This window comes from Falco biarmicus, chromosome 2 (assembly GCF_023638135.1).
Source record: "Falco biarmicus isolate bFalBia1 chromosome 2, bFalBia1.pri, whole genome shotgun sequence".
Classification (NCBI taxonomy): Eukaryota; Metazoa; Chordata; class Aves; order Falconiformes; family Falconidae; genus Falco; species Falco biarmicus.
In genome coordinates this window covers 91,468,266-91,480,054 of record NC_079289.1, presented here as the reverse complement: position 1 = coordinate 91,480,054, position 11,789 = coordinate 91,468,266, and the positions used below count along the sequence as shown (strand labels likewise).

The 11,789-nt window shown below is 42.2% G+C and overlaps 1 protein-coding gene across 6 annotated transcripts in view; it reads right to left on the bottom strand.

The window, feature by feature from the left end:
* Positions 1–6,357: 6,357 nt before the first annotated feature.
* Positions 6,358–11,789, bottom strand: part of SH3KBP1 (SH3 domain containing kinase binding protein 1) — a 231,575-nt gene continuing 226,143 nt past the window's right edge. For all 6 annotated transcript variants that reach the window (XM_056327158.1, XM_056327159.1, XM_056327160.1 and 3 more), the window contains 3 exons: positions 11,393–11,664; positions 9,901–9,964; positions 6,358–7,412 (listed from right to left, as the gene is read on the bottom strand). In XM_056327158.1, coding sequence (XP_056183133.1) covers positions 7,371–7,412; positions 9,901–9,964; positions 11,393–11,664 — 378 coding nt within the window. In that variant the 3' untranslated portion in view covers positions 6,358–7,370. The remainder of the gene's footprint in view (positions 7,413–9,900; positions 9,965–11,392; positions 11,665–11,789) is intronic.

Sequence of the window (11,789 nt, the reverse complement as noted above, 5' to 3'; positions counted from 1 at the left end):
CTCTAATGATGGGACCTGAATGTACCCAACACTGCGCACCAGCTACAACTGGTCCTGAAGCTCTCCTGGTTACATAGTTAGACAAGGTGCAATGCCAGACGCTTCATTTTCCCTACTTTGTCAACTTGTATTAAATTTATTCTTTGCTAAAGCAGTGACATATGCTCGAGGCTATTAAAGCCACTGCCAAATAACATGCCACTCTTGTACAGTTAGAAAGTTTTACAGCCAGATACATTGTCACTCAAATGCAGTCCCTTTTCAGACATCTATCTGCTAGTATGATGGGAATCATTCCAGAAGTTTTATAATGCTGGAAGCGAGACCTTCAGCCCATCATTGTGTCAAATCACATTTCTGTCAAAGTACCGACGAGTTTCTTCCTGCATTTTGCAGTGAAAACCAGGTTAAATAGTAACTCACTTCCTGTTCTAATCCAAGACACCTAGAAAGCACAGAGCATTCCTGACCTTTTCATAGAAACCAATACACGCTTTGCTAATAGCCTTGGAATAGAAACATCTACCTCTCCTTTTGATCTGGGAAATTCCAAATAATAGCTATTTGAAGAAAAGAGTTAAGCTGATGATAGCACTAAGATTTCCACAAGCAGTAGTAAAAGGTAATCCTTTTAGTTACCCAGCAGCCTCGTTTTCTCTACAAGTTTAAATCCAGTTGGAAAACTGTGAATGATTTCAGTATTGCTCTGTAGTGTTCTTAGCTATTCACACAGCAACAAAGTAAAATGCAAGGTTACTAATTTGGCACACATATACATACAGGACAAATGTCAGATCCTCTTCCTTACGTCCCCAAAGAAGCTGCAGACTTCCATATGGCACACACTCACCACTACAGCATGAAGCCAACTTGCTGGGCATCACATTTGCCTTCTATTTAACTGAGGCACAGCAACATCCCAGTCCAGCCTGCAGAGATCAGCCAGAGCCTGCAGAAGGCAACCAGCTTACCTGAGCTGCAGCATCAGCACCTTCACGTGGGCAGAGGCAGTGGGCTGCATCCATAGCTGGGCAGCTCCCCTACTGTGTGTCAGTGGGGTGCTGACACACATTTCTAGAGCAGGAAGGTGTCAGATTCAAGACACGAGGAGATTTAAAATCTGAGATTGCTGCCATTTATAATTATGCAGAAGGCTGAGGAAGCGTAAGGCCTGAATCAGGGGACCTGTAAGGCAAGCGAAAATGTGAGTGGGAGAACTCAGGCTTACCCCAGACTTGCACCCAGCTGGAGAGAGAGGTGCTGCTCCAGCTAGTGCATTGGTGACAGGTACCTGCTGCACTGGGGACATTTGGGAGCTCTGAATCAGCACTTTGACCAAATCAGCCTCTTGACTTTAACATACCTCAATTAGTCCAAGTCCAACATTGAAGCTTGTAGCCATTGCAGTAATGTAGCACCCTTCTTGTGTAAGGGCTCCCCAAACACATTACTGAGCTGCATTTCTGAGATGAACAGGTGCTTCAGGTCAGAGCTTTAGAAACTTTCCATTCCCCTGAGATCAGGGACACATGCCAGGCACGACTGCATAGTCACAGCACAAACATCCTGAACCTCCAGTGAGAGACTTGCTATCCATTAATGAGCTAGTTTTCTCCAGCTAATGCTGGTATTGCTAGGGCCTCAATATTAAGTCATGCTTCCCCCTGCCTTGTGCTTTTATTTGCTAAATGGCTGCATCTGTGCCTCCGGTGGGGCTCAGTAAATTTGGCTTTTTCAATCCAGAGTAGCCAAACTATCCAGGAGCAGCAATTTCCATGCAGGTGCACCTACTTTTCTACTTACCCTTCCTCAGTTGCTATTCTGCTTTTTGGTGCTTTGAGCCAGGAGAAAGAGTATGGTGCACAGATTCTGTGAACTGTGCTGTCTCTGGCACTACTTGTGCCCTTCACAATGAAAAGCATCCCCAAAAGGAGCTAAACCCAGGTGACAGGTCTTCCTGTATCAGGGACAGCTGCCCAGCTTAATTTTCACTACCTCTAAGACGAACCAAAAAAATGTTCTCACAAAATAAACTCTTCGTTGCTGTTACCCAAGGAGGTGAAGAGCAGCCTGATGGGTCCCTTTGCAGAAGCATGTTTGCTGTTTGCTCACTGGGATGAAGCACATGGGGAAGAGCTTGTCATTCTGAGGAAAATGGTCTCCTACAGCAAATCAAAATGCCAGGTCTGGGGGCAGTGCAGTGAAGGCGTTCTACCAGGGAGTCTTCTGAAAACAGATACTTCTTTAATGTTCTGATATTCAAAATTGCTTGTGAAGCCTGGTCATTCTTATCTAATCGGCGTTGTCATTCTAATTTTCAAGATTTTTCCTCCAAGAGAAACAGCCCATTACAACTTTTAAGATGGTACTGATAAAAGCCAATTATGTTTTCCCCTGGCTACCATCATCTACATTCCCTAGTTGCTTTTCCTACACAAAGAAGATGAAGAGAGTTCAAAACCTACTTATCTGAGGGGCTGAGAGAGATTGGTAGGCCCTGCCTCCCTATTGTAACCTTTACAATGTGTGAGAACAATTATTCTCATGGTTCTAGAGATTTGTCTAGAATTATAGCTAATTAACTTGCTAAAATACACTAAGATAACACTCCAGTTTGAAGGGTAACAATTTCAACAAATTTAATTTACATCTTAAATTTTTCATCCTACAGTACTAACACATTTAAAGATATAATTTCTAATACTTTAAAGAAGAAAAAAAAAAGAGTATTAAGCCATTTGTTAGTTTAGCTGTTTGCACTTTGGACTCCCACACTGTCTTAACAGTGGAACTGGGAGCACCGAAACGGGGAACTCAGCTGCATCACTGGTTCAAGAAAAGCCAGACTGTGGCAAGCACAGTCTCGCAAGCATCTGTTCGGGGGCTGCTAGTGCTTGATGCTAGCTACCTGTAAAAGTTTGTGCCTGCACAGGGTTGGAAATCATCTTAATTAAAAGAGCCAACACGAAACATGGGTGTGTTGAGCGGGTCCGATAGCCTTCCTTAGCGCAGGAGAAGGTGGTGGGGAGGGCAGCACAGAGCTCTGGGCTGCCCAGCACCAGGCTGGTGGGTGCTGAGGCCACCCACCCCGCAGCGGCACACACAGCACCACAGCTTCCTGCAGACATCTAAAAAGAGTCTTTTGCTTCCTCATCTGCTCTATTCCAGGCTGGAATAGGGCTGACGACTTAAGGAAGTTGGTTATTTTCCAAAGGCAGGGAACGAGAGGATCGGAGGGGCCGCGCGGTGGGAGGGCAGGAGGAGGGAAGCCAGGACAAACGCAACCAGCTGGTAATTCCTAGGCCAGCTCAAGAGTCAGCTGAGGCCAAAGGTGCTGACTGAAAGCTAGTTTCTGGCTGAAGGGTATTAATAACCATGGATACAAGTACTCAGTGTTTGGTGTGGGGAGTTCAGCTCCACACCCTCTGGCTCTTGTTAACTTAAGGATTGCCCTGAACAGAAGTTAATGCTTGGAGGACCCTCTTCTTGCCAAATCCTACAGGAACTGCAGCTGCTCAGCAGCACTGCCACCCCAGCACGGCTGAAACCCCCCTCAATGCAAAAGTTGCAGAGTGGTTGATTGTTTCTACTTTAAAGCAGTATTGCTGTCTGCCTTTTGAACCAGAGCTTGCCTGGGTGAGATATCTTCCCTCCAACCAGCCCTCACTTTCCTCACCAATGTGCCTCTGTCCTGTTTCCAGCCCCAGGGTCCTTCAGAGGTGAGGCAGACACCAGAGAGCTCGCACATCTGCCCAGCTGTGCGCTGCGGCAGAGGCTGCTGCCTGGCCATTCCCGCAGGCTGGAGCGCTGCACGTCACTCCCACCCCAGCTGCACTCTGGCTTCTGGCGCTTGGGTATTTGGGGGATCCACAGACTGCAGCACCTCTGACCACAGCCCCTGCCTGCTGCCAAGGCAGGCCCGCAGCAGCATAAACGCCCCAAACCAAGGCTAGAAGCATGAGAGCTGTCAGCACAGTTATGAACACAATGGGGCATGGCCAAGGGATTCACAGGAACACTGGACATCTCCACGCCACACCACCCCTGCAGCTGCAAATGTATTTTCGTGCCCGCGGGCTCCGTGCTGCGCAGAGGAGCTGGTAACGCCACGGTCCCTGGGCAGCTGCTCCTGCAGCAGGGCAGCCTGGTGTGGGGGGTGAGCAGGAGGAGAGCGGGCCTTGCTCGCATGTCAGTCAACTCCACAAGAAGATGAGTGAAAACGATTCTGTAGCTTCAGCAGAACATGAATTTCTATGTGTATTTTATGCTCTCCCACCTTGCTTGCACAGGTGTGCATTTCAGTCCTGGCTGTCACGGAGTACAGCACTCCTACGGACATTCCATACACAAAGCAGTTCACAAAATTTACTGGGCAGCTGGCAATCATATACCTAGAAACAAAAATTTACTGCATATAGTTGCATTCAATCCTTTGACCTGTTTGCACACCAACGGATTCATCTAACCCCTCTGCTCATTTACAAATGGGTTGTTAATAAGAAAAACAGAGAAGATGAAATTTAAGTAACAGAACTTAAACCCCACTTTGACTATTTACCATCTTATTTCCATGCAGAACATTTTTAACTGCTAAGTGCTATGCTCTCACATTAATAAATACTTGCTCCTTTTAGAGTTGAAAGAACATAAAGAGAACATAAAACTGCTTTCTTAATAACCTAAACATTTTCCAAATCAAGAATTTGAATATTGTCATCCAAAGGCATGAGCCTGATGTTTCACACCAGACTTCTACATGTAAACAGAAGTCTGCCACAAGACCGGTGTGTGCATATTAATGAAGTCATTTTACACAACCTTTCAAACAATTTTTAATCATTGTCACATCCAAATCATTTTGTAGTTCACCAGCATTTTCTGCTTTTCTTTAAATATAAACCCAAGCATTTTTAAAAGCAGCAGTTTATATCCACAGGTTTAATGCATAATTCATCCTCTTTATAAAGGGAAAATCCATGTGTTATGTGAAATACTTTCTATTATTATAAAGAAATGCAGCAAGAAGAGCTTATATTTCTACAAACTCTCTTCTCCCAGAATAATCAACTTTCAAAACCAAAGCATTTTCACAAAATCTTATTTAACCTTCTTTTACAAAGCACGATATGATGGACTTCTAACATGGATTTATAAAATGACAAGATACCATCTCAACAGGAGAAAAAAAAAAAAAAGTATTCTGATATAAGGAAACTCCATGCCAAATTCAGGCTTTCATTTGCAAAAAATGGAACATTACTGACATGTCTCTTATATTTTTTGGGGTGTAAGTCAGGAATCAATACTTTATTTACCACAGATACAATAGTTTATCTCTTTAAGGATGCAATTAGGAAGCCAGAGCTGTTCATTTCTGGATACACACTGCAAATGTATGACTACAAACCCAAACAGGATTTTTATTCCTTATCCCTCATTTCCTCTGGTTCTCATAACTCTGCTACTACCCTCACAAAAAACATGGAAGTAATCTAGAAATCTTTATTGCTGGAAATCCATGGCAGGACTATCATTCTTTGTACAAAAATATTTTAATGCAGTTATTTAGAAACATAAAGTAAGAGTGTTTCAGTGATAAAATACTTTATTAGTGCTTCTGAGTACATTGAGCAATGTATTGGGACTTCTAAAAAAAATCTCGAGTTTCACTATCCAATCTTTCAGTCTCAGACATGACAGAACAGAAGCAGATGCTATGGTAGATGAAATCAGGCCAGCAGCGAGGTTCTGTATTGCCAGTTGAGGCCACGAAGCAGTATTTGGGTATGGTGGAGCGTGTATTTTATATATCTATGCATATCAAAAAGATTATGGGAACTCTACCAACCACGTGTGAATGTGACCCGCCAAGTGAACACTATGTCTCCGGCTCCTGGCAGGCAGGCTGGTTAGCTGTGATACAGGATATGCTGGCTGGAGCCAGTTCTAGCACTTGACAAGATGACAAACAGATCCTTTGTGTGGGGTTTTTTTTGTCACTCTGAAGCATCACTAATATCACTCACCCACTCACTCTATGCTATGCAAAAATATCCACTATTTACATGCTTTGTACAAACTCAACAGAGATTGCTGACAAAGTATGAGATACTCCATGGCTAGTAAGGAACACAAAACCACAAATAGAAAAAGACCTTATTTTGAAAGGATGAAAGTGAACAGAGAAACGAGAAGAAATGAAGTAAGCACCAGGTTCAATAAAATGACGAAAAGAAAGTCCTGCTGCAAAAGCAGGACTATAAAGTGTATCAGTCTATACGTGTACAACATAACGCAGCAAGCAATACCACACAAACAGCAAATGAAACAATGTCACACGATAGAGAACATTGTGCATGAAATAATACAACTTTTTATTCATGTTTTATAGATTACTTTTATTTATTTTTGCTTTAATAATGCATATTCTGTTCACTCTGTGCAAAATCGGGGACAGAGGCGGGCGTTTAAATCATCTAATGAAAATCAAGCGGAGATGAACATTCAAGTTGAGGGAGAGGCCTATCAAAACCAGGAAAGCTAAAAAGCCACAGCTGCTCAAGACAAAGCTGCTCTCAGCTGCGCCCTTTTGTCCTGCCACCTTGCACAAACCTGGCTCTACTGACTGAGCAGCTGTACACTGGGAAGGTGACCTCTGCTGGGGACAGGAGTCGTCGTGGTGGCTACATTAGGGAGACCTGGCTTGCAACTGGCTCCAGTCAGTGTGTGGCAAAGAAAGGCACAAATCATTGCAAAGACCAGATTTCTGTTGGTTGGTTTCCTTCTCGTAAATACATTACTGTACACAACGTAAGTTTAAATGGTAGGGGATTTGGGGACATAAAATTGCATATTTAACAGAACTTAGAACTGTAACAAAAAGTAGGCTGTTCTATCTCAAAGCAAAAATAATCCCTCCAGTCCCAACGTTAACATTCATTCCTTGCTATATGCAGTACAAACATTTTAAAATCTGTGACAAAAGACAATTAAAAACCAAAAGTCAAAATCATAGAGCTTGTAAACAGATAATCTGAAATACACTTTATTTATGGAAAAATATCATCAAAATAGTACCACTATGGACTAAACTGCCTGAGTTTTCATTTCACCTAGGATCTTGAAGTAGAGAGCCTTTAGCACAAGAAGATCAATTTCAGTCACAACTAGTGCTGCACAGCACTGCTTTGGGTGGAAATTTTGTCCTTGTTGTTGGTATATTTGTTGTGCTATCAAAACCTGTGCTAATCCTTCAAATAAAGGGATGTCGAGGCAATTCTTAAATCATTTGGCACAAAGTTATTTTGGCTGGGGCATAAATTTTGAGTCTCAGTCATGAAGAATAACGCAACATTCCACCTATCAAGTATTCACTTTGATTGAAGAGCTTTCTTTATGTCGTTAACTTCCATCTGAAAGCAAAGAAACAAATTTGTGATGAGATTAGATGCTTTAGCAAACTGAGGCACAGTTGCTGCAGCTTGAAAAGCACATGTTTCACCTTGTCCACAGGTCTGGAGCATGGGTTTTATATTACTCATTTCCACAGCTTTCACAAATTGAGGTGACCTTCTCAGCTGCACAAGATGAGCACGCACAGCTTCCTCCCCTCAGAACTTGACAAGCATAGTCGCCGAATGTACCACAAGACCTTTCAAACTCTTTAAACGACAACTTTCACAAGTCACACAGCTCACTGCCAGGAATTAGGTGCAGAATGTGCACTGTGTCCATGCACTGGCTGCTGCACTTACACCCTGCACAAGTAAACTGAACTGCTGACAGTGAGTAGCTGAGGAGCAAAACCTATCGTCTCTCTCCTATAGGGATAGTGGCCGTGAAGCTGAAAATTGCCTGGTAGCAAAAACTACTCACAGAATCGCATCTCTGAGTACCAGGTATTTGTTTATTCAGCGCTGGGAGTGAGGGGGATCGCATCACCATACTCACTCACTCTATTTTACAAAGCAAAGATATTTATACATTCAGCAATAGCATATGTTACATGTGGGCAGTCTGTGGGCAGTCTTTCATGCCCTCATCTTTTTACATTACATCATTAGGTAAGTCTTTCAATCTGGTGCATGCTCAATACGCTTGTTTCTTCAGAGCCAAACTACTGAACTGGTTTAAGCCAGAATTTTCTCCTCTTTCTATAGTTCTGCTACTTTCTAACTGCCTGTCTGTTATCTCTGTACTTTCTTTTGCCCGTTATCTCTGTACATTCTTTTGCAAACACTTAATGCCATGTTTGTTCATCTTGTGCAGCTTAAACAACTTGACATTTATACAAGCTAAGCTTTATTGCTACAAAGTTTTATTTTACAAAATTCCTTGCATTAGTTGCCTCCTACACCCACAAGCCTGCGTCCAGGCACCTTAAGGGCTCTGATGAATGTACACCCGTGCTGTAAAGGGACGAGTCTGAAACCACCATCAGCCCAAGTTGTACACTTGGCACCTCTGACAGACACTGGAAACCCTGAAGCAGAGGTATTAGATTTATTCAAACACACCCTCTCAGTGCTCAACTGTGCCATATCATCAAGGCAGCCTTCTTTAACACACAAACAGAGAGCTGTGATAATTTATGACTATCGCATCTTCATGTAAAGCTAATAATGCCACCTGGGCTAGCACCTGAGCATTTACCAGCGTAAGCAACATTTGAACTGGGGTAAAAGCATTCAGCTGTAAGATTATGATTTTAAAACCATCAATGCAGGTCCCTGTTGTAACGGATGTGAAGGCATCCTTGAAGGTAGAATCCAGACCTCTGAATAGTCTGGCCTGTAAGACTAAATCAATAACCACTATTTAAAAACTTCATTGATTTTACCTGAATAAATTTCAATTTTAGCTGAACGTGAATTGTGTGTTACTAGAAGCCATACTTCTATTTGGTTGCATGCATAAAGTCCTTTAGGGAGCTTTGGAGCACAGACAGCGATGGTACCCTGTTCTGCCACCCTTTGCCATGTTCCCAAGCATTTTACTGAGCAGGAACAGCCTAGTGACATTACAATTCAATTTTCTATCCCTAATACAAAGGTAAAGTACAGTTGACCTACACCATAAAAACATAAAATATAATCAATACTGAACCACTTATCAAGTACATAGACTAGAACAGAGCAGAATAGATTATTTCAGTTGGAAGGGACCTACGACAATTACTTAGTCCAACAGCCTGACCAATTCAGCGCTGCCCAAGTTAAGGCACATTGTTAAGGCCACTGTCCAAATCACTCTCCAAAACCCAGAAAACCAACCAATGATCCTAGCAAAGGCCCAGCTTCACAACCCTCACACAAGTAGGGCAGCATGCTACCTGGCAAATGGCTACGCCAGCATGACAACATCTAGAGCTAATGTACTATACAAACTGTGGCAGCAGTAACTGGGCTCTTAATCAGAGCAGCTTCTTGTATATTGTTTAGGATGCTTTAGTAAAGACAACCTGAGTACAGTCTGTAAAGCAGACATAAAAATCTTGCTATATGAAATAATATTGCAAGCACATCAACACTAAGACAAGCTTCCTACAAAATATAAAGCTTAGTGAGAGAGCAAATAATTAAAAAATCAATAAATTAATTTGTGACAAAATCAAACCACTAAAACTGAAGCTAAAAAATGTCATAGTTTGGAACCTATATTGTGTTTAATTTCCTAAATTATAAATTTTTAGATAATTATCAGGCTTTTCAGTAAGAATGCAGTATAGTAATATATATGACACAGACTGACAACACTATGAAGGAAACAGGTATATCCCTTTCAGAAATGTTAGGTTTTGATTCAGTGGAATCTAAGTATTTAAGCAGAGTTTTATGTCCCATTCCAGAGGCTAAATCAAACCTGTCAATACTTCCATAACATTATAAATAATTTAAGTACCTGCAATCGTAGACGGATCTTCTTTTCTTCATCCAGCTCAGACAGCAACTGTTTAATCTCTTTTCTGTTAAAAGAATGCAAAAAAAGCTTGGAATGGAAATGATTAAACTAGTAAAATACAAATGATCACCTCTTGGAGGCATACTTTCCCTGCTTCACTAGTTACCTTTTTCCCTCTGAACAACTGATTAAAGTCAGTATACTCTTGTATACTATACGCTATACAACAGAGAAGTAAGACATGTTATGAAAGTACAGAACCTCCCACATCCCATATGGCTAATGAACAATGTATTTCCTCTTAGAAGCCCTGCATCCACAGGCTTTACTCTGGACTGGCTGTATCAACACTGTGGTGGCACCAACTTGCCTTTTTTTCTGTACAAAACATAGATGGATTGGCTGTTGGTGGCTTATAGGAACTGGTAACACACATCCTGCCCATTCTATCACATACTTAAGCCACTTAAAAGCTGTTTATGCCAGCAATACAACATAACCTTCAACTTCATTTATAAGACTTAATGATCCTAAACATGGATTTGCTGTCAACCTTCTTTGTCAGGAAGGGGACCATAGCTACAAGGAGCAACACCTCCTCATGCTTCCACGGAGTGATCTCACCTTAAGACAGAAACCAGTAGGTGGAAGCAGCCCTTGCAAGAAGGGCCAGGGAGACCTGAAAAGCAGGTGTCAGTCTCAGAAGTGAAGCCATGGGGCTTGGAGCTAGATCCAGCCTGAACCACACCCTTCCCACATCTTCTCCCAAACTCCCTGTGCACCTCTGTTCTGCCACAGTCTCTGCATGCTGCTTTCCCTTTTCTTTTTCCTGTCTGTGCTACACACAGCTGACAATGTAAGTGAAGGTTTAGCTTCCAAAACATTAAATATTCTCAGGAATAGCAAAAGCTACGTGCCAGCCCCAGTTTCTCCTAAGAAATGAGCAGCTCAAAGATTAATAAAGATGCCCAACACTAAACCAGCAAGATTCAGGGTCATAAACACACCAGGTCTGCACACGTCCTAATCACAATTCAATTACTTCTTTTGTAATACGAGCTTGCTGGGAAAATGTGCTAACAGTCAAACAACAAACTGATTTAATAATTTTAGGAACTTGTAGTAATTTGTACTACAACTGGAAGAAATGCACTCCTTATTAAGATCAGTGCACCTGAGTTCCCAAATAGTTATTAGCAAATAAAACATAAGAACATTATTCACTGCTTATAGCTTGTATCTTAACTTTTTCAACACCCCATAAATGTCTGCTTCTGTAATAATACAGGGAAAAAGCTGTTACAGATGGATCGTGTCAGCCTTTTTCCCTGAGCTTCTCACCCCTGAATGTGTTCTGTCAGATGAAAATCACTCACAAACACAAAGGCAAACTGTGCAGAGTAATACACAGGAAGGCAAGCTCAAGAAGGAACTGCTACCACCATGCAGGAACGGCTGCATCCCACCAACGGCTGTGATTTGCAGTACTTACTTTTGCTGGTCTTTCATTGTTTCAATGATGGTTCTTAGCTCCTTAATTTGAGTTCTCAACTCCTCCAGGGCAGTCTGACCTTGGCTCAAGTGCTCAGTCTTTGGCTTTCCTTCAGTACCGAACAGGGATGGGGAATTTGACCTGTGGCCTGTTGTTCCCATAGCAATTGAGTGAAATCCAGGTGACGGTGAAGGGGATAGTGATGGTTGTACGTTACTGCCACTAACCAAACCTCCTGGTTTTGGAGGCAAGGAAGTTTTATTATCAGACACCTGCAACAAAAAGAATAACATCTAATTTCTGGAGAAAGCTTTATGAAAATCAGACCTCTAACAAATATTAAGTGTTTTGTTGCTCTTCAGTAATGTTGAAAGTCCAAGGTCTAACATGGTCAGTT